This window comes from Narcine bancroftii, chromosome 2, assembly GCF_036971445.1.
Source record: "Narcine bancroftii isolate sNarBan1 chromosome 2, sNarBan1.hap1, whole genome shotgun sequence".
NCBI lineage: Eukaryota > Metazoa > Chordata > Chondrichthyes > Torpediniformes > Narcinidae > Narcine > Narcine bancroftii.
In genome coordinates, this window is record NC_091470.1 from 13,274,727 (window position 1) to 13,299,522 (window position 24,796).

A 24,796-nucleotide genomic window follows, 5' to 3' on the forward strand; every position below is an offset into this window, starting at 1 on the left:
GTACGTGGTGCCGGTAGAGGACCCATGATTCGGAGCCGAACAGGAGTGTGGCTCTGTATACGCTTATCTTTGTGAGGTTTTTCAGTTGGTTGTTTTTCCAGACTCTTTTGTGTAGTCTTCCAAAGGCGCTATTTGCCTTGGCGAGTCTGTTGTCTATCTCATTGTCGATCCTTGCATCTGATGAAATGGTGCAGCCGAGATAGGTAAACTGGTTGACCGTTTTGAGTTTTGTGTGCCCGATGGAGATGTGGGGGGGCTGGTAGTCATGGTGGGGAGCTGGCTGATGGAGGACCTCAGTTTTCTTCAGGCTGACTTCCAGGCCAAACATTTTGGCAGTTTCCGCAAAGCAGGACGTCAAGCGCTGAAGAGCTGGCTCTGAATGGGCAACTAAAGCGGCATCGTCTGCAAAGAGTAGTTCACGGACAAGTTTCTCTTGTGTCTTGGTGTGAGCTTGCAGGCGCCTCAGATTGAAGAGACTGCCATCCGTGCGGTACCGGATGTAAACAGCGTCTTCATTGTTGGGGTCTTTCATGGCTTGGTTCAGCATCATGCTGAAGAAGATTGAGAAGAGGGTTGGTGCGAGAACACAGCCTTGCTTCACGCCATTGTTAATGGAGAAGGGTTCAGAGAGCTCATTGCTGTATCTGACCCGACCTTGTTGGTTTTCGTGCAGTTGGATAATCATGTTGAGGAACTTTGGGGGACATCCGATGCGCTCTAGTATTTGCCAAAGCCCTTTCCTGCTCACGGTGTCGAAGGCTTTGGTGAGGTCAACAAAGGTGATGTAGAGTCCTTTGTTTTGTTCTCTGCACTTTTCTTGGAGCTGTCTGAGGGCAAAGACCATGTCAGTAGTTCCTCTGTTTGCGCGAAAGCCGCACTGTGATTCTGGGAGAATATTCTCGGCGACACTAGGTATTATTCTATTTAGTAGAATCCTAGCGAAGATTTTGCCTGCAATGGAGAGCAACGTGATTCCCCTGTAGTTTGAGCAGTCTGATTTCTCGCCTTTGTTTTTGTACAGGGTGATGATGGTGGCATCACGAAGATCCTGAGGCAGTTTTCCTTGGTCCCAACAAAGCTTGAAAAACTCATGCAGTTTGGCATGCAGAGTTTTGCCTCCAGCCTTCCAGACCTCTGGGGGGATTCCATCCATACCTGCTGCTTTGCCACTTTTCAGTTGTTCGATTGCCTTATATGTCTCATCCAGGGTGAGAACCTCATCCAGCTCTAGCCTTAGGGGCTGTTGAGGGAGCTGGAGCAGGGCGGAATCTTGGACTGAGCGGTTGGCACTGAAAAGAGATTGGAAGTGTTCTGACCATCGGTTGAGGATGGAGATCTTGCCGCTGAGGAGGACTTTGCCGTCTGAGCTGCGCAGTGGGCTTTGGACTTGGGGTGAGGGGCCGTACACAGCCTTTAGAGCCTCGTAGAAACCCCTGAAGTCGCCAATGTCTGCGCTGAGCTGGGTTCGTTTGGCGAGGCTACTCCACCACTCATTTTGGATCTCCTGGAGTTTGCGCTGAAGATGGCTGCATGCGCGACGGAAGGCTTGTTTATCTCTGGACAGGACGGCTTTGTAAGGTGAGCCTGGTGGGCAGCTCGCTTCTTTGCCAGCAGCTCCTGGATTTCCTGGCTGTTTTCGTCAAACCAGTCCTTGTTTTTCCTGGAGGAGAAGCCCAGTACCTCTTTAGTGGATTGCAGTATGGTAGTCTTCAACTGATCCCAGAGGGTTTCAGGGGACGGGTCCGTGAGGCGGGTTGCATCGTCGAGCTTTGCTTTGAGGTTTGCCTGGAAGTTTCCTCTCGCTTCGTCTGACTGCAGGTTTCCAACATTGAACCTCTTTCTGGGGGCTTTATTGTTCCTGGGCTTTGGCTTGAAGTGAAGGTTGAGCTTGCAGCGAACCAGCCGGTGGTCAGTGTGGCATTCCGCGCTAGGCATGACCCTGGTGTGGAGCACATCTCGTTTGTCACTTTCTCGCACCAGGATGTAGTCCAGGAGGTGCCAGTGTTTGGATCGGGGATGCATCCAGGTGGTCTTCAGGCTGTCCCTCTGCTGAAAAAGGGTGTTTGTAATGACGAGCCGCTGATCTGCGCAGAGCTCCAACAGGAGGCGCCCATTGTCGTTGCACTTGCCGACGCCATGCTTGCCCAGGATTCCTGGCCAGGTTTCTGAGTCTTTGCCGACACGAGCGTTGAAGTCGCCCAGGATGACAACCTTGTCGGCTGTAGGGGTACGTTGGATGAGGTTGCGCAGGTCGATGTAGAACTTGTTCTTTTCTGCTGGTTCCGCCTGGAGGGTTGGAGCATAGACACTGATGAGGGTGATGTGACGCTTGTTTTGAAGGGGGAGTCGCATGGACATGATTCGGTCCGAGAGGCCTGTCGGAAGGTTTTCGAGTTTGGAGGCAATGAAGCTCTTGACCATGAAGCCTACACCAGATAGGCGTCGTTCATCCGAAGGCTTGCCAGACCAGTAGAGTGTGTAGCCCGCGCCGCGTTCTTGGAAGCTGCCTAGATCTGCCAGGCGAACTTCACTGAGAGCGGCTATGTCGATGTCAAGTCTGAGGAGTTCATGTGCAATGAGGGCAGACCGACGTTCAGGTCGGTGGCTGTCAGCCTTGTCTAGCATGGTTCTGATGTTCCAGCATGCTAGCTTGAGTTTGTGAGCATCTTTTGAGGGGGAGGACGTGGAGGGGGAGGACGTGGAGGGGGAGGACGTGGAGGGGGAGGACGTGGAGGGGGAGGACGTGGAGGGGGAGGACATGGACTTGTCCTCGGGCCTGCGCAAAGGAGCTTTTAGGTGGAGTGCAGTGCGCGCAGTACTGGCCCCACCCTTTACACCCATGGTTCGTGTGCCGTGGCCGAGCAAGCTGGGATGTGGCAGTGAGGTCCTTGGGTCGTAGGTTTTATATCGGAGTGGCCTTCTCCTATGCAGGTTTCTTACCCAGGCTGGAGGGGCCTGCCTCCCCTCCTAGGTCGGTCCATACTGCCCGGACCGGGGCCGAGCGTCTGACTAAAAACACAGAAATGCTGGCAGAATTCAGCAGGTCTCGCAGCGTCCATAGGAGATTAGGGCAACACTGTTACTGCGCCAGTGATCGGAACTTGGGTTCGAATCCAACTCTGTAAGGAGTTTGTACGTTCTCCCCATGTCAGTTTGGGTTTCCTCCGGGGGCTCCAGTTTTCTCCCACCATTTAAAAAAAAGTATTGGGAGCTTAGGCTGATTGGATGACACAGGATCACGGGCCGAAAGAGCTTGTTACTGCGCTGTAAGTCTAAATTTATTTTTAAATTAAAAGATATATAACCATATAACCATTTACGGAGCGAAAACGCCATGTTAGCCTTGCAAGTCCGCACCGGTTCACTAGAACAACTCCACTAGCTCAAACCTCCCGCTCTCCGCCAATAACCCTCCAACCCCTTCTTCTCCACGTACACATCCAACCTTCTCTTAAATGACAGAATGGATAATGAAAGATTTGGGGCTGAGCCCTTCTTCAAGGTATGAGCAAAAAGCAGATGGATGTCTGAATAAAAGGCTGGGGGGAGGAGTACAGACCAACAGACAAAAGGTGTTACTTGGCTAGAGATGGGGACAGGTAAGAGGAAAGGTGAGAATTGTCCAGGGGGAAGGGGGTTGTTTGGAGCTCTGTGGAACCAGAGCTCAAGGAAAGGAGACAGAGGAAAATGAAAGAGAGTGAGCTAGTGGAAAAGAGTCTTGGGGAAAGATGAGGGGTGGGGGTGCCAAACGGATTCCAGAGAAGTCAGTGTTAATGCCATCGAGTTGGAGGGTGCTAGACACAATAGGAGGTGTTGGTCCTCCAATTTGCAGGTGGTTCAATCTGACAGTGCAAGAGACCATGGACAGACTGAGACAACCCGAGTTGGTGATTTGATCCATGAGCCTGTGCTACTCAAATTAACCTCCAATCCCCCCCCCCCCACCTTTTAAGCAGTGGGAGTGTTATGAGTCGAGAAGACCCCAAAACCCAGCAGCAATAGAAATTCACCTAGACAAATGGTTACTTAAACAAAAGTTACTTTTAATTTTCTTTAAATATTAAAAACAGGATCAATCTTTAACTTTTTATTATTATCTTAACTTAACCCCCTTCTAATTCTAAGCGCACGTGTATGTAATGTGTATATGTTCGGGAAAGTTATTTGCTTTAATAGTCCAGCCATTCACTTCTCACTCCTCCAAGTTCAGTGGTATCAGGCAATTATTATACTGTCCACAGACTTAATATTTATGAATTTTCACCAGTCTCTTAAAGTTAAAAGGTTACCACTCAGGAAGGTTCTTCTTGGTTTCAGAGGGATTTGTTTCTTATTGGACACACACAAACTGATTTCCTCCGATCAGTCACTTCAGTGTCTTGCTGAAGAAATTTGTCCCATCATAGGTTTTCCAAATAAAATCTCTTCTTTCAGGTCACCACAGAGTTCCTCTTGTTTCCCTTATTTCAGGAGAAATGCTCTAGCCAGCCCTTTCCTCTTGTAAAGACTGCAAGGGTTTGAACAGACTGAACTCAGAACTCACAACCCATCTTCAAAATGGGGTTTTCAACAAGCCTGCCAGCTTGTCATGTTGCAGCCTCAATTGCAGAACTCAGTTCTCTCTCTGTTACAAGATCAAACCAGCAACCACAAAGAAGGCATATCACACAGGGGTAAAGATGAACAATTAGTTTATAAACAAAAAATTCACCTTCAAACTTTAATTCAAAATCCCCCCCTTTTATAATAATGCCCAATGCAAATTCCTATAACAGCGTAAAACTAATAAATTCCCCAGCCTAAATATAACATACGTAATCAAAGTCTAAGCTACACTTCCAACCAGCCCACAGAAAAACTTAGACACAAAACACACAAGACTCACAAAACTTCGATCTCAAAGATCATAAACAAAATTCAGTTTGTTTGGTAAACTGAAGCCAAAAGATCTTTGAGAGAGAGAGCACAAAATTTGAAGTTGTCTTCTTGTGTTGCTTGCAGAGAGAGGAACCATTGGCTTGGTCCGGATCCTTCTGGCTGCCTTCGGAATGTTCATCCCTTTATGAAATGCCCAACATTCTAAACTGTCCTCCAGACCATGACTCATACTCTGGGCCTTCTTCCACTGCACAGCACCCCCAGTGGTGGTTTATCGTCCAAGTCCAGAAATTTTCTGCACATGCTCAATCCATCTCCCACTCTCTCAGCAGTCCACCTTCCTGTCACTTTTTAACATAAAACCACACAACACATAGACCAATACACAACACAGAACTCTGTAACACTTTCAAATTCTCTCTGCTTGCAAAGAACCAGAACCCCTCCAAAGGCTCCAAACCCAATCCTTGAAAGATCTTTATCAGCGCTTGAGCCCAGACTTTGTTCCATTTGCACCTACTTCTGAAGTTCCTTCCAAAGCAGTTCCATTGTCTTTTGCAAAGCCACTGGTGCCTGAGTGTCCAGCTTCAAGCAAAGCTCTTGCATTTTAAATGAGATGTGAAGTGTAAGTATCTGTCTGTAAAATGACCTACATCTAACTCTTTAAAAAACATACTTATATATAATAATAACCCATAACAAGAGGAAACAGGAGCTCCTGGAGGAAACACACGCAGACATGGGGAGAATGTATAAACTCTTTACAGACAGTGCCAGATTCGAACCCGGGTCACTGATGCTGTACTATCTTTGCACTGACCGTGTCACCCTTCGCTGACCATGGCACCCTCGTGTATCTTTACCTTGTATGGATGCAGTGAAGCTAGCTGAGATCCTCCAGCAATTTCTATGTTTTAACTTGGGCTAAATTTCTTCCATGCTTTAGAGGAATTAAAAAAACAAACTAATTGAATTTTGTACTCTCCCTTTGCTTAAAGTGGAGAATGTAAATGTTTATTTTCAACTTATGAATGGTTATTTTGCAAATCTAACTTGTTTTTCTTTTGAGGCTGTTCATTGTAATCTCACTGGCAGGTCATTGGATTCAACCCAATGCTGACACAAGACCAGTAAACTCTGGTGACTTTGATCTCTGGATAAAAATAAGGAAAGCTGGCAGTCAAAGTGTGGGAATCATCAGAAGGGGCATAGTTCTCATCTTAAATAACTTGTGCATAGTGGCTGGGAAGTTTCTTGAAGTTCTTCTTGCCATCAGTGGACTTTTTAACCCAATCTTCGCGTCATATTAGTGTAAAATAAAAACAGCTTGAGATTATTGGGCCGGAACGGTTTGGCTTGCGAGCCATATGCTCTTTGACGTGAATGAGCAGCTCGCGAAAGTATGTTGGCTGTTCAGTGTTAGTGGGCATGATTTGCAGTCGCGTGATTGTTGCACATGTGGCCATGTCACGGACAGTAGGATCAGTGGCGTGTGTCATCCAGGGCGTCGCCTCACCCGAGCTCCTGTCACCCCGGCTGCCCGAACACCCAACACCCCAGCCTCCCGCCTAGCCAAGCTCCTGATGCATTGAACGATGCAGGCACTTACCCTGGTCAAAGGTTGTATGTATATAATAGTCGACCCCTAAATTTTACCCTAAAAATTGGTCCATATAATTCGACTATTACATGAGTATATGCTGAGTGTTTGTGGCATCTCCTGATCTTGGTCCCATTTTTGTACCCCAGTTTGCTTAAGTGGCCCTGTCTCTGATTTGGGACTGACCTTGGATTCAAACACTTGACTTCATCTTCCCTACCTATTTGTCCAGGGAAATTCATGGGGCAGTTGGATCCTGTGGCTTCAGGTGGGAAAGCTAAAGCATACTGGAAAGAGGCGTTCACCCTCGAGCCAAGTCATTCAAGTGTGACAACGGGTTTACCTAAATAAAACACAGAAAGGTGGAGTAAATATCAAATTCCATTGGTGCTACTGAATTTTTTTTTTTTGCGTTCTTAATGTAGAGGTGCAGCACGGTAACTGGCCTTCCCAGCCACACCACCCAAATAACCCCACGAGACCAATTCACCCACTAACCCCATGGGTTTCGTCCCAAGTTCCAGGTCACGAGGAGAACGTAGAAAGCCCTCAGGGACAGCTCCCGATTCGAACCCCGATCGCTGGAGCTGTAACATCGTTGTGCTGACCTGCTTCTTTTTTATTAATGTAGTACTTTCCAATTTTATTTTGGGTTGTCATCTGGAGCTTTGTTTTGAATGTTTTTTAGTGAAAGATGATGGAAATCAGGCTTTGTCTTCCCCTTTTAAAAGGTTGTTGAGATTGGAGGTTGGTTGAAGATTTTGGAGCAGTGATGATTGATATCATTGGGGAAGGGGATTAAGATAAGGTACAAACCAGCTTTGATCTAATGGAATGTAATCAAATTGCCGACTCCTCTGCTTCCCTCTTGAGCTCTTACGGTTTAATTTTCAAACACAACCCACCTACCTCCTCCTGCATTTAAGTTGGGGAAGGTAGTGGAAAGCTGAAAGGAGATGTGCGGGCGAGCTATTTTTTTACACATAGAGAATGCCCACAGTGGGCTGCCAGGGGGAGTGGTGGATGCAGACACAACAGAAGGGTTTGATACGCTTCAAGATAGATATATGGAAATACAAGGATGTGGATCATGTGCAGACAGCAGATGTTTGGTGTAGACATTGTGGGATGGATGTTCCTGTGCTTCACTGTTCTGTAATTACTCCTTTGAACACTCTACGACCAACAAAAGGTTTGATTTTTTTAATGTAGACGTATAACAGAGTGACAGGCCTTTCCGGTCCACGATCCCATGACCCCTAAATATTTGTATCCACTGTTGAAGCATTATTGTGCAGTACCCAAACATGCTGGAGAAACTTAGCAAGGTCACACAGTATCTGTAGGAAGTAAAGGGTAAAGTGAAGTGCAGAAGTCTGTAGGCACCGTGATGGTAGAGAAACACCGGAGGAACTCAGCACGTCTCGCAGCATCCAGAGGAGGGAAAGATATGTAATGGACATTTCAGGCCTGAGCCCTGCTTCAAGGTACGAGTAATAAATAAATCAGACAGGGGCCTGCATTAAAAGGCTGGGGGAGAAGAGAAGAAAGGTTTGGGGTGGGGGGGTAGGGTTAGAGCACGGACCAACAGACAAAAGGTGGTAATTGGACATGGTCGGGGAGAGGAAAGGGGTGGGCTCTGTGAATGCAGAACCTGAGGAAAGGAGACAGAGAGGAAAGGGGGAGAGAGAGAGAGAGAGAGAGAGAGAGAGAGAGAGATAATGACTCACCCCATGGACCACCGGTGGGGGTTGGAAACCGAGGAGCTCAAGCCCCTTCCCAGACCAACAGATTTGATGTGTTTTTGTTGTCCAACTTGTCTTGTTACTTGTTGATGACATCAGTGATCTTTCTGTTTGCTGTTGATCTCCCACTTGCGCAGTGCTGTATCAGATACAGGAGAACTGATAGGGCTTTGTTCGGAGGGAGGGGTTGGGCTCCCACCAGCATGTGCTGACTTGAACCAGTTGTTTGGAGTTGCCGTGGCACTTTTGGTGGTGAGCAAAGGTCAAATTTCAGTCTGTCAAACAATTTGTGGTACTTGAACACGGACAAAAGGGTCACCACTTTACAAAGCTTCAGGGGCAGAGTGGAGGCCAGTTAAGAGGTTCCTGAGGTGAGGGTTGACTGTTCATGATACCCAGGAAGCGTCTGGCTGGTTGGTAAAACTGAGCTCAACGGGCATCAAAGGGAAGATAGTTGTGGACCTGCCAGAGGAACTTCGGCAGTATCTGTGGTCACTCTTTCAACTCCAGCTGAGTACCACCGGCAGCTGGGGTTTTATTTTCACGTTAGACTCTACCTGCTGCAGCCTCTTGTGTACTTGTGGTTGGATTTGCACCTCACACAGGTGTCGTTTTAAATTTAAAACACAGTAACAGGCTATTTTGGCCCACGAGTCATTGCTGCCCAATTTACACCCAATTAACGTACACCCCCGGTATGTTTTGGATGGCAGGAGGAAATGGGACCCCGGGGGAAACCCACGCAGACACGGGGAGAATGTACAGTCTTCTTACAGACATTGCGGGATTCGAACCCCTGTCCCGATTGCTGGCGCTGAAAAGGCGTTGCACTAGCCGCTACGTCAACCATGCTGCCCCAACTTACTGGAAGTCAGTGATCCCAGGCCCAGGGCGTCTCTGCAGGGCAGCGTCCTGGATTCAGCCACTGCCCCTGCTTCTCCATTGCCTGTCCTTCCGCCGTGAGGTCAGAAGTTTGGCGATCGCGCAGTGCTAGATGCCATTCACATTCCCTCTACAAATGAAGCAGTGCAAAGGTACCCACGGGCAGCAGGAAGTAGACAAGTAAACGAGCAATACTTGCTCCACATAAGTGCCAGGCAACAAGACAATTCAGTGTCCCTGAGATCATTGGTGCTCAAATGATTGAAGATTCATTTTATTGTCATAAAAATAGTGTCATATTAAACAAAATTGCCTTTTTCAGCTGTAAGGCAGATTTGCCATTGGCAGAAATTGCCTGAAACACCTCTTACAGTCAGGGAAAGAGAATCAAACTAGAGTCACCGAATGTCCGTGGGTTTGCCTCCTGCCCTTCTGCAGACTCAAGGAGTCCTGTCCAAACTATCAGCAATCTGAGCTCCAGATCGCACCTCCATCTCGATTAGGAATCCTGCAGCGCTGGATTAGCTTATAAATACTTTTCTTTCTTTGGCTTGGCTTCGCGGACGAAGATTTATGGAGGGGGTAAAAAGTCCACGTCAGCTGCAGGCTCGTTTGTGGCTGACAAGTCTGATGCGGGACAGGCAGACACGATTGCAGCGGTTGCAAGGGAAAATTGGTTGGTTGGGGTTGGGTGTTGGGTTTTTCCTCCTTTGCCTTTTGTCAGTGAGGTGGGCTCTGCGGTCTTCTTCAAAGGAGGTTGCTGCCCGCCAAACTGTGAGGCGCCAAGATGCACGGTTTGAGGCGTTATCAGCCCACTGGCGGTGGTCAATGTGGCAGGCACCAAGAGATTTCTTTAGGCAGTCCTTGTACCTTTTCTTTGGTGCACCTCTGTCACGGTGGCCAGTGGAGAGCTCGCCATATAATACGATCTTGGGAAGGCGATGGTCCTCCATTCTGGAGACGTGACCCATCCAGCGCAGCTGGATCTTCATAAGCGTGGACTCGATGCTGTCGACCTCTGCCATCTCGAGTACTTCGACGTTAGGGGTGTAAGCGCTCCAATGGATGTTGAGGATGGAGCGGAGACAACGCTGGTGGAAGCGTTCTAGGAGCCGTAGGTGGTGCCGGTAGAGGACCCATGATTCGGAGCCGAACAGGAGTGTGGGTATGACAACGGCTCTGTATACGCTTATCTTTGTGAGGTTTTTCAGTTGGTTGTTTTTCCAGACTCTTTTGTGTAGTCTTCCAAAGGCGCTATTTGCCTTGGCGAGTCTGTTGTCTATCTCATTGTCGATCCTTGCATCTGATGAAATGGTGCAGCCGAGATAGGTAAACTGGTTGACCGTTTTGAGTTTTGTGTGCCCGATGGAGATGTGGGGGGGCTGGTAGTCATGGTGGGGAGCTGGCTGATGGAGGACCTCAATTTTCTTCAGGCTGACTTCCAGGCCAAACATTTTGGCAGTTTCCGCAAAGCAGGACGTCAAGCGCTGCTGGCTCTGAATGGGCAACTAAAGCGGCATCATCTGCAAAGAGTAGTTCACGGACAAGTTTCTCTTGTGTCTTGGTGTGAGCTTGCAGGCGCCTCAGATTGAAGAGACTGCCATCCGTGCGGTACCAGATGTAAACAGCGTCTTCATTGTTGGGGTCTTTCATGGCTTGGTTCAGCATCATGCTGAAGAAGATTGAGAAGAGGGTTGGTGCGAGAACACAGCCTTGCTTCACGCCATTGTTAATGGAGAAGGGTTCAGAGAGCTCATTGCTGTATCTGACCCGACCTTGTTGGTTTTCGTGCAGTTGGATAATCATGTTGAGGAACTTTGGGGGACATCCGATGCGCTCTAGTATTTGCCAAAGCCCTTTCCTGCTCACGGTGTCGAAGGCTTTGGTGAGGTCAACAAAGGTGATGTAGAGTCCTTTGTTTTGTTCTCTGCACTTTTCTTGGAGCTGTCTGAGGGCAAAGACCATGTCAGTGGTTCCTCTGTTTGCGCGAAAGCCGCACTGTGATTCTGGGAGAATATTCTCGGCGACACTAGGTATTATTCTATTTAGTAGAATCCTAGCGAAGATTTTGCCTGCAATGGAGAGCAACGTGATTCCCCTGTAGTTTGAGCAGTCTGATTTCTCACCTTTGTTTTTGTACAGGGTGATGATGGTGGCATCACGAAGATCCTGAGGCAGTTTACCTTGGTCCCAACAAAGCTTGAAAAACTCATGCAGTTTGGCATGCAGAGTTTTGCCGCCAGCCTTCCAGACTTCTGGGGAGATTCCATCCATACCTGCTGCTTTGCCACTTTTCAGTTGTTCGATTGCCTTATATGTCTCATCCAGGGTGGGAACCTCATCCAGCTCTAGCCTTAGGGGCTGTTGAGGGAGCTGGAGCAGGGCGGAATCTTGGACTGAGCGGTTGGCACTGAAAAGAGATTGGAAGTGTTCTGACCATCGGTTGAGGATGGAGATCTTGTCGCTGAGGAGGACTTTGCCGTCTGAGCTGCACAGCGGGCTTTGGACTTGGGGTGAGGGGCCGTACACAGCGGCTGCAGGGGAAAATTGGTTGGTTGGGGTTGGGTGTTGGGTTTTTCCTCCTTTGCCTTTTGTCAGTGAGGTGGGCTCTGCGGTCTTCTTCAAAGGAGGTTGCTGCCCGCCAAACTGTGAGGCGCCAAGATGCACGGTTTGAGGCGATATCAGCCCACTGGCGGTGGTCAATGTGGCAGGCACCAAGAGATTTCTTTAGGCAGTCCTTGTACCTTTTCTTTGGTAAATATATACAGAATACACACAGACACACACACTTTTTATTCTAAAATGATGAGAAATGGGAGATGGAGGGCCTGTTCTTTCCATTGAACCTGCTCTGCCCTTCAGCACCTTCACAGCTGATGTTGCACTGATCTTCCTGCTCAAATTCATTTCCCCTCAGCCCCTTTATTATTCAGAAATCTGTCTACATCTATTTTAAATTAACTGGGTCACAGCCTTGCAAAGTAGGGAATTCAAAAAATTAGCCCATTTGCAGCGAAATGTGTGTCAACGCTTTGGCCCAAAATGGCCTACCCTTGTATTGACCCAATGTCCTCCTGGTTTTAGACTCTCAAGCCCAGAGAATGGTTTGAGAGATACCTTTCATTCTTCTGCGGAGCAGAGAGGCCTAGCCTTTTATTAACAGGCCCTCCGTTCCAAGAGCCAGTCTGCTGAGCATTCACTCCACTCCTGTTGCAAATTCTCTGTGTTCTCTATAATCATACCCATCAAGTTATTAGGCACAGACGACTTGTATCTGTGCAGCAGCTCTTAACATGGAAAACACAATGTGGGTTTTTAATCAGTCATTAGGAGCCAGTTCAGAGGAAGTTCACAGGCTTGATTCTGGACATGAGAAGGGTTAGCGTGTGAGGAGAGATTGAGAAGCCTGAGGGCTGTTCTCAATATCAAAAGGACGAGGTAAGATCTTATTGGACTTAATCGTGAACTTGAGAAAGGCTGCTTTATGAAAATACATTTTCTATGTCCCTCTCTGTGATAGATGTGACACAGCCAGGGGGTTTAGACGTATGTACCTTTGCAGGATCTTTATTGCTTTCTGGGTCCGTTTCGGACGGGCAATTAGTTGCTATGCTCTGGACAACAATGTAACAAGTGGTAGGGTATAATTGCCTTGCACCTCAAAAGAGCCATCCACAGGCAACAGCTTCACACTGTTTGAACCATAAGTTCTTAAAATCAAGGAGCCCAAAGCAATGCTCTGACAAAAATCTACAGCAAAGCTTCAATAATTCACTATCCTACGCTTTGGAAATCACAGTTCAGTATCTGGCTCACGAGGGCCCGATCCCACACTCACTTTAAACTCACCAGGACCCCGATCGCACACTCCCTTTCAACTCACCAGGACCCTGATCCCTCCCTCCCTTTAAACTCATCAGGACCCCGATCTCTCGCTCCCTTTAAACTCACCATGACCCCAATCCCTCGCTCCCTTTAAACTCACCGGGGACCCAAATCCCTTGCTCCCTTTAAACTCAACAGGACCCCTATCCCTCGTCCCCTTTAAACTCACCAGGACCCCGATCCTTTGCTCCCTTTAAACTCATCAGAACTCCAATCCCTTACTCCCTTTAAACTCACCAGGACCCTGATCCCTCGCTCCCTTTAAACTTGACAGGCCAGGCGGCCTACTCCTGCAGTTATTTCTTATGTTCCCAAGTCAAGAGTCTGGTGAAAAACTCTTCCACTCACCTGGATGCGTGCAGCTCCCACTCCCAACAGTACAATGGCATCTGGGATAAGGCAACCCACTCTATTCACCCGTCCTACCATTCAAACCCCCTCTCCCCCACCCACCCACCACTCATGTCGAGTGGCTGCAGGTTATTCAGTCTACAAAATGCACTGCAGTTGCTCTGCAAATCCCATGATGGAACTATGAAGGACGAGGGCTTCAGGCAAATGGATTAGCCCCCATTTGCAGGATCCCTCAAAATGGTGTGAAACACAGTGGCCTCCATAGTGATTGGGACAAAGACATTTTTTTCCTTTATTTATCCCTGCGCTCCACCGTTCTTAATTTGTAACAATTCACGTAATTAAACTGCACATTCCAGATTTTATTCTAGCTTATTTGTATACATTTTAGTTTGACCGTGTAGGAGTTACAGCTTCATTGGTGCAGGTAGAAGAGGGCTGGGCTTGTTTCTAAGCTTTTGATCACCTTTGCAGTCTGTAGTTGCCGTTTTTCAACACGAGGACCAGAGTTGTCCCAATGAAAGTCAAAGAAGCCGTTAAAAGGACGAGAAACAAGAATAAAACAGTAAGAGAAATGGCTCAAACCTTAAGATTATTGTTTGGAACATCATTACGAAGAACGAACGTACTGGTGAGCTCAGTAATCACAAAAGGGACTGGTGTTCCAAAGAAGACTCCACTGCTGAAGACAGAAGAATTCTCATCATCATGAAGAAAATCCCCAAACGTATGCCCGACAGATCAGAAACACTCTTCAGGAGGCAGGTGTGGATATCTCAGTGACGACTGTCCGCAGAGCACCTCATGACCAGAAATAGAGGCTACACTGCAAGATGGACACCATGGCAAAGGTGGAACACTTTACGCCTCCACCTTTTGCTCTTACATTTGTCTACAAGACCTGTTCCAGAATTCTGCAGACTCTCTTAAATACTTCTTGGCAAACTGTAATTTAAATTTAGACATAAAGCACAGTAACAGGCCATTTCGGCCCACGATTCCTTGCTGCCTAATTTACACTCCATTAACCTACATCCCTGGTATGTTTTGAACAGTGGGGGGAAACTCCACGCAGACAGGGGAAGAACCTACAAACTCCTTACAGACAGTGCGGGATTCGGACCCCGGTCCTGATCGCTAGTGCTGTAAAGGTGTTGCACTAACTGCTACACCAACCATGCGGCCCCTGGACATCCTTTCTGTGGCTAATTAGTGGTTTGCATCTTGCACTGTAGCCTCTGTATTTCTGTTCACCAAGTCTTCTTTACCAGCGGCGTTTCAGCATCTCTGGCAGTAGCGCCATATCCTGCAATGATCTCAATCGGAGCAGAACCCAGGAACCACCTGTGATGACATCCCACCACATTGATGCGCACAACGACACCACCACCCCCCCCCCCCCCCCCCACCATCCCCCTGAGGTGTCGGTGATTACATATAAAATTCTGGCAGGACTGGACAGAATGGATGCAGATGGGATGTTTCCAAGGATGGGAAAATCCAGAACCCGGGGCCATGGTTTGAGGATAATAGGCAAACCATTTAGGACTGAGATGAGGATGAATTTCTTGACCCAGAAAGAAGGTGGTGAATCTGTGGAATTCATTGCCACAGAGGGCTGTAGAGGCAGGTTCATTAAATCTATATAAGAGGGAATTAGATCTATTTCTTCTGTATAAGGGTATTAAAGGTTATGGAGAGAAGGCAGGGACGGGGTACTGAACTTTAAGATCAGCCATGATCTCGTTGAATGGCGGAGCAGGCTCGAAGGGTCGAATGACCTACTCCTGCTCCTATCTTCTATGTTTCTATGTTTACCTTATCAGCTGGGATCAGCCCCCAGGCATTGAGAAGCAAAGAGGACAACTCCTAACCTATTGACCTGGAAATGCTTTGTACCTGTTGCATGCAGATGATGTCACCAGGCAAAGAACAATACTTCAGGAAACATTTGGATGGATACATAGATAGGATGGGTTTGGAATATTATGAGACAAATGCAGGCAGGTGGGACTAGTGTGGGTGGGACATTTTGGTCAGCATGGGTGAATTGGGCCAAATGGCCTGTTTCCATTCTCTCTGACTTGTAGAACCTGTGTCTGGTGTTAAGTGACTTGAGCAAAAAGGGAATATCATTTTGTGAAGCAACCATGGATTATGGTATAAAGGAAGAAGCTGTTTCTGTTGGGGGGGGGGGGAGCTGCTGATCTCCCTTGAGATAACATCCCATTGCTTCTCAGTAAGGAGCTGGAGGTCGTTAAGATTTTATTGCTAAGTAAATACAGAATGGAAGTTCACTCCTTTGAAAGTAATCTGGACGTTTTGCTGTCTGTTTTATTGACAGGAGTGTCTGCAACAGTTGGTGGTAATGAATTTGCCAAATGTACTCCTGATTGCAAAGGATCCTTTGTCAGGTGAGTGTCTTCAACCCTTCGCCCATGATGGATCAGTGGATGTACAAAGGTGGTGGCGTACCTTGACGACGGGCCCAGGTCTGAAAAGTTGACTACCCTTCACTTCCTGTGGACGTTGCCCGAGTTTCTCCAGCACGTTTGTGCATTGCTCTCAGCCCCAGCATCTGCAGGCTTTCTTGTCTAACAACGTGGATCAGTGTGAGGTCGATGATGCAGCTTTCTCTCGTCCAACCGCCTCTTGGGATCTCAGCAGTCGTAGAGATGGTACGGCATGGAAGCAGATCCTTCTGGCCACGGAATGCCTGCTGCCCATCCATCACTCATCCCTCCTTAATCCCATTCTCCCCATGCGCTCATCGACTCACCCCCTAATGCTGCCGCTCACCTACGCACTGGGGGGAGTTTACAAGGGGCCAAATAACTTGCCAGGCCGCACAGCATTGCGACAGGGGAGCAAACCTGCGTGGTGATGGAGAGAGTGTGCAAACTCCACACAGACAGCACCAGTGATCAGGATTGAATCTGTCTCTCTGGCAGCTGCTTTACCAACTGTACAAGTCCGTCACGATGCCATACACTTGTCTTTTTTACCGTTAATACGTGACTAAAATCAGCAAAAGATCTATCTGACGTGGTTCTAGTCTTTCTAATTGTTTTGGATAGCTATTACTTTATGACTCAGTATTGGAATAATTTGGGGCGTGGGTTTGTGTTGAACCTTGTCCTGCTTGTGACTATGGGTTGATGAAAGATTCTGGCCCAAAACGTTGATCATTCTTTCTCTCCCACTGACACCGAGTTCCTCCAGCAGATCGTATTCTCCTGTGTGCCTCCAGGTTCCCAAAACACCTCACCCTCTAGTGTTTCTTTGCTGTGTGTTAGAACTTGTTGCTAATTAAATGATGGAGTTTCATGGGCATCACATAATTGTAAAGCACAAATGTCAGCAGAGAATCATTTAGGACCCTTACCGTCCAGGCTGCGGTGTCTTTTAGACATCACCTTCAAGGAAGAGGTACAGGATCATCATACCCAGGACTATCAGGTGGGGAACATCTTTCCGCAGGCTGTGAGACTGTGGAACAATCCTAGAAACCCAGAAATTAGTTTTAACTGCAGTTAATTTATCTTGGATCTCTATGTACCTGTAAATACGTCATTTGCGTGTGGGTGTACTTTCGATGTGAGTGCACTATGGTTCGGAGATGCACTGTTTCATCTGGTTGCATATAAACTTGATTTCTTTAGGCAGTCCTTGTACCTCTTCTTTGGTGCACCTCTGTCACGGTGGCCAGTGGAGAGCTCGCCATATAACACGATCTTGGGAAGGCGATGGTCCTCCATTCTGGAGACGTGACCCACCCAGCGCAGCTGGATCTTCAGCAGCGTGGACTCGATGCTGTCGACCTCTGCCATCTCAAGTACTTCGACGTTAGGGATGAAAGCGCTCCAATGGATGTTGAGGATGGAGCGGAGACAACCGCCAGTGGGCTGATATCGCCTCAAACCGTGCATCTTGGCGCCTCACATTTTGGCGGGCAGCAACCTCCTTTGAAGAAGACCGCAGAGCCCACCTCACTGACAAAAGGCAAAGGAGGAAAACCCAACATCCAACCCCAACCAACCAATTTTCCCCTGCAGCCGCTGCAACCATGTCTGCCTGTCCCGCATCGGACTTGTCAGCCACAAACGAGCCTGCAGCTGACGTGGACTTTTACCCCCTCCATAAATCTTCGTCCGTGAAGCCAAGCCAAAGAAGAAAAGAAGGAGAGATATAAACTTGAACTTGAGCAAGCTCTTATGAACACCAATGGGATAATAGACAGATAATCTGGCTTTACTGAAGCTGGTTGCAGGGAAATTAACAACCAGGGCACCAGGGTTATCTCCCCAGTAGCTTTTAATCCTTATTGGATGGGGTAGTTAATGGTCTTGGTTTAATTTCACATCTGTCACATTATTGCCCAGTGCAGTGAGAAGGGTTCTTCTGCGAGCAGACTAACAGGTTAGCTCTAACATATAGCTGTGTAAAGTAGAAGAGTACAATTTACGGAGTACAGAGTTATAGTGAAAAGAATGATCCATTTGTACCAAACAAGGGCAGTTTAGCGCCGTTGTGGGGTTAATTCAGGAGCCTGATGTCTGCAGTGAAGAAATGGATGGTGCACGATTTCACACTCTTGAGCCTCCTCCCCAATGGGGGGAGGGAGAAGTAGTGAGACTGGGGTGTGATCGGTCCTTCAGTACATTGGCTGCTTTTCTCAGGCAGCAGGAGATGCTGGTTGAGTCCAGATGGAGGGGAGAAAGGTTTGCATTAACCTCCTTCTGCAGCTTCTGATCTTGAGCAGAGCAGCTCCCGTCCCACCTGTAACAGTACAGAACCCCCTCAGGGCTGCATCAATGCCAGGATGAACATCCTCTCATCGCTTGAGAAGGACTTGAACTACCCCTAATTTTTCTCATGAAATGGCTTTTCCTGTACCATCAGTGAGGCTCTATGCACTCTCCTGTGGGCACATGGAGGGCACTTCAGGTCTGGGTGTAATCCTGCCAGAGGACTGTATCACTGCATTCAAGGAGTGACAGAGCACTGCCACCAACCAAAATAGAGGCGTATGGTAAAAACACAGAAATGCTGGAGGAACTTGGCTGGTCTCGCAGCATTTTACAAAGTATGAAAATAAAAATCACATCGTTCACAATGAGACCATTAGACAAAGGAGTAGAAGTAGGCCATTCAGCCCATCAAGTCTGCCCCACCATTCAATCATGAGCTGATCCATTTTCCCCATCTCCCCCATCCCCTGGATTTCTACCCATAACATTTGATGCCTTGGCTAATCAAGAACCTATCCATGAGTAAAACACGAGAGTCTGCAGTCACCGTGATTGAAGTAAGAACACAACGCTGGATAAACAGTGTCCTTTATAGAGCAGAGATAAAGATACAGAGCCAATGTTTTTTGGCTTGAGCTCTTCATTGTACCTTTTGCTTTTGGATTCCGTCTTGCTCATACCTTAGCCCAAAATGTTGGTTCTGTATCTTTATCTTTGCTCTATAAAGGACAATGTTCACCCAGATGGCATTAACAGCAACCCGTTCAGGTTTCCGTTAAACCCCCGTCCCTCGTCTTTCTCCCAGCGCGTTTTCTCTCTCTTTCTAACCTCACATTATAGCCGTCTCAAGTTTAAGAAAAGACGAATTTACCTTTTATGGTGACGACCCTTAAGGCGGTTCCCGCGGAGCCTTTATGTAGAGCTGAGTTGGGTGGCGGTTTCCAGAGCTGAGGGAGTGGGGCGGAAGCGCCGCCCACCACCGTGACGTCAAACATTCGCGGCGAGGGCTTAACTCACCGAGTTCATAGATGGGCCCAACATTGTGTGATTTTTACTTTATTGACCTGCTCAGTTTCTCCAGCATCATGCGTTTTCACTTGAAAAATCATGCTTGGGTCGGGGACTGACGGCGTCATCACAACATCATTGACCCTCCCCTTTGCAGCTGCTTTAAGCAGCATTCATTTCATGGAGGAGGCGGAGTGACTGCACTCCACCTTTAAATGTACCTCCCCACGTTGATGGAAGCTGGAGCGTACTCCACTAGTCCATCCACCTGCGGTCCTTTTATGGAGGTAGGTGCAGTGAGGTAAAGATGGAGAATCTCGGTCATCACATTCGCCTTTTTATCCTCTATAAAAGGGCCTTCTTTCTCTTTCTTTCTGGGTGCATGGAGGGCCTGCGCTTCGAGTCTGGCTCTGTTGACGGAGAATAATCTGCACTTACCTTTTCATAGAGCAGCCCTAAAAGGCTGCTCCAGCATCACTTCTATGCGGTGTATTCTCTGGAGCTGATGTAGACAGGGCGATTGCTGCCGTGGTGCTGCCCGTCAACATGATGGCATAAACATGGGGCAGAGCGGTTCCAGCTGCCTGTGGAATTATAGGTAACAAAGTCGGCCATTGATCATTCTTCTGCCCGACCAAATCTCTTTTTAAAAAAAATAATTCTAGCCTGCCCAATGTGATCGACCCCTGCCCGACAGCGTCTTCTTCCACTTACTCCTGGGCACCTTCGTCTCCAAGGTGGATTTCGCCACCTTCGGCTGCTCCTCAGCGTCCATCGCTGTGGCTTCACCCTCTCCGTGGCTTCATCACCTGGGCAGAGAGCACTAGACCTGCCCTCAGCAGCACACTGCAGCCCTACACCCCATCTCTCCCTGAACTGTGAAATCTACCTGGTGGTGTTACAGTGAACACAAAACACTGCAGAGTCTGAGCCCAAGAACAGCTGGGAAGGCTGCCAGCAGCTGTGTGGAGAGGATGTAGGCGAGGCTCTAGGGCGAAGACCTCTCATCCAAGAGGGATAATGCTGAAATGTGACAGGTCCTGGGTTGCGGGCTGACTGCGTCTTTGTGAGCATTTATGAAGGTAGGGTCAACAATGTGAGGGTGGAGAATCTCTTTTTTACTCTATAAAAGGGCCTTCTCTCTCTCTCTCCCCTTTTCCCTCTGTCTCCTTTCACAGAGCCAAAATCAATTCCCACCTTTCCTCTTATCATATCTAATTAACACCTTCTGTTGGTCTGAGCTCCTCCTGCTGCCAGACTTGTCTTTACTCTGACACCTTCCAGGCCCGAAACGTCAGTAATTTATCTCCTATGGACTCTGCGAGACTGGCTGAGTTCCTCCAGCATTTTTGTGTGTGTTTTACATTGTTTGACCTGCAGAGTTTCTCCAGCATTGTGTTTTTGCAAGAACTTATCAATCTCTGCTATAAATACACCCTATGACCTGGCCTCCACAACCGCCTATGGCAACAAATTCCACAGGTTCGCCGCCCTCTGGCTGAAGAAATTCCTCTGCATCTCTGTTCTAAGTGGACATGTTCAATCCTGAAGTTATGCTAAATTTTCTTTTGTGCCGAGGCTCGCCCTTCCCCTCTTGTAGTCGATCTTGTTGATGGCACAAGGGAGAAGCTGGCAGAGTCACTGTCTCAACATGTCAAGGTCACGGGTTCAATCCCAACCTCTGCCACTGTCCTTGTGAATGTTGCATCTTCTTCCCGTGGCTGTGTATGTCTCTGGGTTGGTAGGCTAAATGCCCACTAAATATACAAAACTGGAGCTCCTGTTGTAGCCTCTTCATTATCAGAGGGACTGAACGCAGACCGGGAGATCCCTTTGTTGAGCACTTTGCTCTGTTCACAGCAATAACAGGGATCTTTCAGTTCCACACCCCATTCCCATACTGTCCATGGCCTTATGCATGACCAAACTGAGGCTACCTGCAAATTGGAGGAACAAGACCTAATATTCCATCTTGGCACTTTCCAAACAGATGGCATTACATCAGCTTCTCCAGTTTCCATTAACCCCCTCCCCAAGTCTCATCTCTTTCCAGTCCAGAGCCCTCTGAAACGTCCACCTTCTTCCACAAAAGTGGCTTCCCCATCACCACTATTAACTCGGCCCTCACCCACATCTCCTCCATTCCTCGCTCATCTGCCCTAGCCCCCCCCCCGCCCCTAGAAACAATAAACACAGAATCCCCCTTGTCCTCACCTATCTCCCCCCCCCCCCACCAGCCTCCACATCCAACACATTATCTGCTGGAATTTCCGGTACTTACTATAGGACTCCACCACCAGACACATTTTTCCCTTCTCCTCCCCTCTCAGCCCTCCGCAGGGACCACTCCCTCCGTGATTCCCATGTGCACTCATTCCTCCCCACCCATCACCCCCCAGCACTTTCCAGTGTGGTCATGGGAGGTGTAATACCTGCACCTATACCTCCTCCTTCACCACAGTCTGAGGTCCCAAATAGACCTTTCAGGTGAAGCATTGCTTCACCTGTACCTCTACAGAACTCATTTACTTTATATCCGGTGCATCCTCTGTAGCCTTCTCTGCATCAGAGAGACCGGTCGCAGATTAGGAGATCGCTTCGCCCAGCACCTCCTCTCCAACTGCATCAAAAGCGATCTCCCCGTAGCCAACCATTTCAATTCTGAGTCACCCTCTCAAGCTCACATGTCTGTCCATGGCCTTTCACTCGACTCCACCCTGACCACCCGCAGCTTGGAGGAGCAACATTTCATTTTTCCGTCTGGGCCCCCACCAACCCCAGGGCATGAACATTGAGTTCACTGCATTCCACTAATCAGCTTGCCTTTTCCGCCTTCAACCCCACCCCCCCCAACTTAACTAGTTATTCCAGTTCCTTTCTCTCTCCACCTAGCCTAGACTTCCCCCCTCCTGCACTGTTCTTCCCCACCTTCACCTATCATCTCCCACCCTCACCACTTTTGTTCGGACATCTCTCATGTTCCCCCATCCCTTGATGAAGGGCTCCAGCCCAAAACGTTGGTTCCGTATCTTTACCGTTGCTACATAAAGGCACTGTTTGACCTGCTGAGTTTCTCCAGCATTTGTGTGTTTCTTTCTCTTTCCCTATCCCTCCGTCTCCTTTCTTCCAGCTCCCCACCCCTTACCCTCTCGTATCAGAGAGCCACCCCCTCCCACTATCACAGCTTTTTAATATTTTTGTCCTCCCACCTGTTAGCCTGAACTCCTTCCCCTGCCTCTTCCTCCTCCTACCCCCCCCCCCATCCCCTCCTCTGCCTCCACCTACCTTTTGATCAAGCACCTGCCTGTTTTTTGCTCATGCCTTCATCTGAAATGTTGATTCCCCTTCTTGGATGTTGCGTGACCTGGTGAATTATATGTGTATTGCACTTGACCCCAGCATCTACAGACTTTCCCGATTAACTCCTTTCAGCCATTGTAAATAGTCCCTGGTGTCTGGGTGAGGGTGGAATCTGAAAGAAGTTGGCGTGACTCTGCGATTGGTGTGGATTGGCTCAGAAGAGTGGCTGATGGTAGGTGCGGACACGGTGCCTGCTTCCCCCATCTCTCTTTGCCACCCTGACTGCCCAGTACTCCAGCTAGTCAGTTGTACCAAACAACGCAGCTGGGCTTGAGTGACTGCAGGCTGTGTGGTCTGAAGCAGAGGAAATAGGAAATTCCAGAAACAAGCCAGGACTTCCTTCACCTTTATTGAAAGGTGCACATGTTGCTTGGCCTGTGCAGGAAATTATATGACGGCCAAGTCTCTTAAATTTTGTTAAACTGTCATGCTAATTTACTTCCTTTTTGTTCAATCTTGGTTGCCACCGATTCCAACCTTCACATGTCTGCGATGATTTAAAGGTGTTTCAACCCATGGCCTTCGTTGCTAGGCCAACAGTTGCCAGTCAATGGTCTTTACCTTCATCGACTCTGTCGTTCAGCATGCCGAGTCTCTCTCTCTCTCTCTCTCTCTCTCTCTCTCTGAACGCAGGACTAATTGGGAGGATTGATTTAAGAAGGTTATCCTTCAACGTACAAGCATTGCCTCTCTCGTTCAGCTGACCCCACTGGTGCGTTTCAGTGTCGGGGGCACCACGCTGTGAAAAAAAGGAAGTCACAGTTGATTGGGTTGCAGGGTGGAGTTGGTCCTCACTTTGGAATGTTTAGATAGTGAGCCACCACACTAAAGCTGTGAATCCTGCTGTTGACTTCATTTTTTACCACCACAGCTTCTTGTTCTGACAAAGTGATGGGTTTACGACAGACTGGTGTGAAATTTTCCATTGGTCACCTTGGTAACTCTGAGGTAACAGCTTTCTCCAACGCGCTGAAATTTCTCCGGTGGAATACAATTCCATGATTGCATTGTGAGTCATTGCAAACAATTTTTTTCCCCCTGTTGGAAAGTTGGGAGTGTTTGGAACTCTCATCCTGGAAGTGCTGGGGAAGCAGAATCTTTTTTTTTGAATATTTTATTTATAATTTTTTTCCAAACTCTGGCCGTTTTATTAATTCACAATACAACAATCACGTTCGTCAAGTTTATTCACACTTCTTCTGCTGAGTCTGGTTTTATCCCCCCATAACAGAAAACAACAAAAAAACACATTAATTCTTTAAATAAAGAAACTTGCATGAAAAGGCAACATTAAAAAAAACAAGGCGCCACTGACCAAGGACAAATAACAAATTAAAAAGAAAAACGCATTAACTACAGGGTCTGTCGGAGCTCAACGCCCGTCCTCCAGGTGTATTACATTCATCTCGACTTAGCCTGATTGGAATGGGACCCCCTCCCCACCCCGCACTCTCCCCCGGGAGAGGAAGGATAAGGACAGGGGATTGCATTATATCCTTGCACTTCTGTAATGCAGGTAGGGTTGCCAGATTTGGAGAAAAGTTTCATGTTTTTTCCTTAGATTATCTGTAATTTTCTCCAGGGGGACATAGCTCTGCATTTCCGCATCCCAGCACACAAAGAAGCAGAGTCTTTGAGCATTTTTAAGTTAGAGGGAGGTAGATTTTTGACAAGCCAAAGGGTTAAAGGTTACCAAGGGTAGATGGGCACATGTTGAGGTTACAATCAGATTATATAAAACGGCAGAGAAAGATGGAAGAGCAGTCTTGCTCCCTTCCAATTCTCATTTTTATGTCTGTTTTAGTGGAATTCATTACAGTTCACTCAAAGCCTTAACCAACCTTGTAGTCAACAAAATTTATTGGCCCTTCGCATTAGCCACAAATGAACACTGCAGCTCAGAAACAGGGCCTTTGGCCCTTCTCGTCTGTGCCAAACTATTCTGCCTCGTCCCACTGACCTGCACCCAGATATAGCTCTCCATACTCCTCCCATCCATGTACCTGTCCTAATGTTTCTTAAATGTCAAAATTGAGCCTTCATTTACAAATTCAGTTGGCAGCGCACTCCACACTCCTACCACCTTCTGCATGAAGATGTTCCCTTTAAACTTTTCCCCTTTTGCTCTTAACCCATGTCCTCATTCTTGTCTCACCCAACCTCAGTGGAAAAAGCCTGCTTGCGTTTACTCTATACCCATATAACAATTACAGCATGGAAATGGGCCATCTCGGACCTTCTAGTCCACTCCAAACCAAGTACTCTCCTCCAGTCCCACCTACCTGCACCTTGCCCGTAACCCTCCATTCCCCTCCCACCCATACCCCTCATTA

At 47.9% G+C, this 24,796-nt stretch overlaps 1 protein-coding gene across 9 annotated transcripts in view; it reads left to right on the forward strand.

Moving 5' to 3' along the window:
* ccdc88c (coiled-coil domain containing 88C) overlaps window positions 1-24,796 on the forward strand; it is a 280,348-nt gene that overhangs the window by 122,935 nt on the left and 132,617 nt on the right. For 7 of the 9 annotated variants that reach the window (XR_011351034.1, XM_069915883.1, XM_069915884.1 and 4 more), the window contains one exon: window positions 15,689-15,758. The exons of 1 other annotated variant lie outside the window; for it this stretch is intronic. Coding sequence is in view for 6 of the 8 variants with exons in the window: in XM_069915883.1 (XP_069771984.1) it covers window positions 15,689-15,758 (70 nt within the window). In the remaining 2 variants the exon portion in view is untranslated. Of the gene's footprint in view, window positions 1-15,688; window positions 15,759-15,951; window positions 16,023-24,796 lie in introns of those variants that run through there. One more of the 9 variants, XM_069915887.1, reaches the window with a different exon arrangement.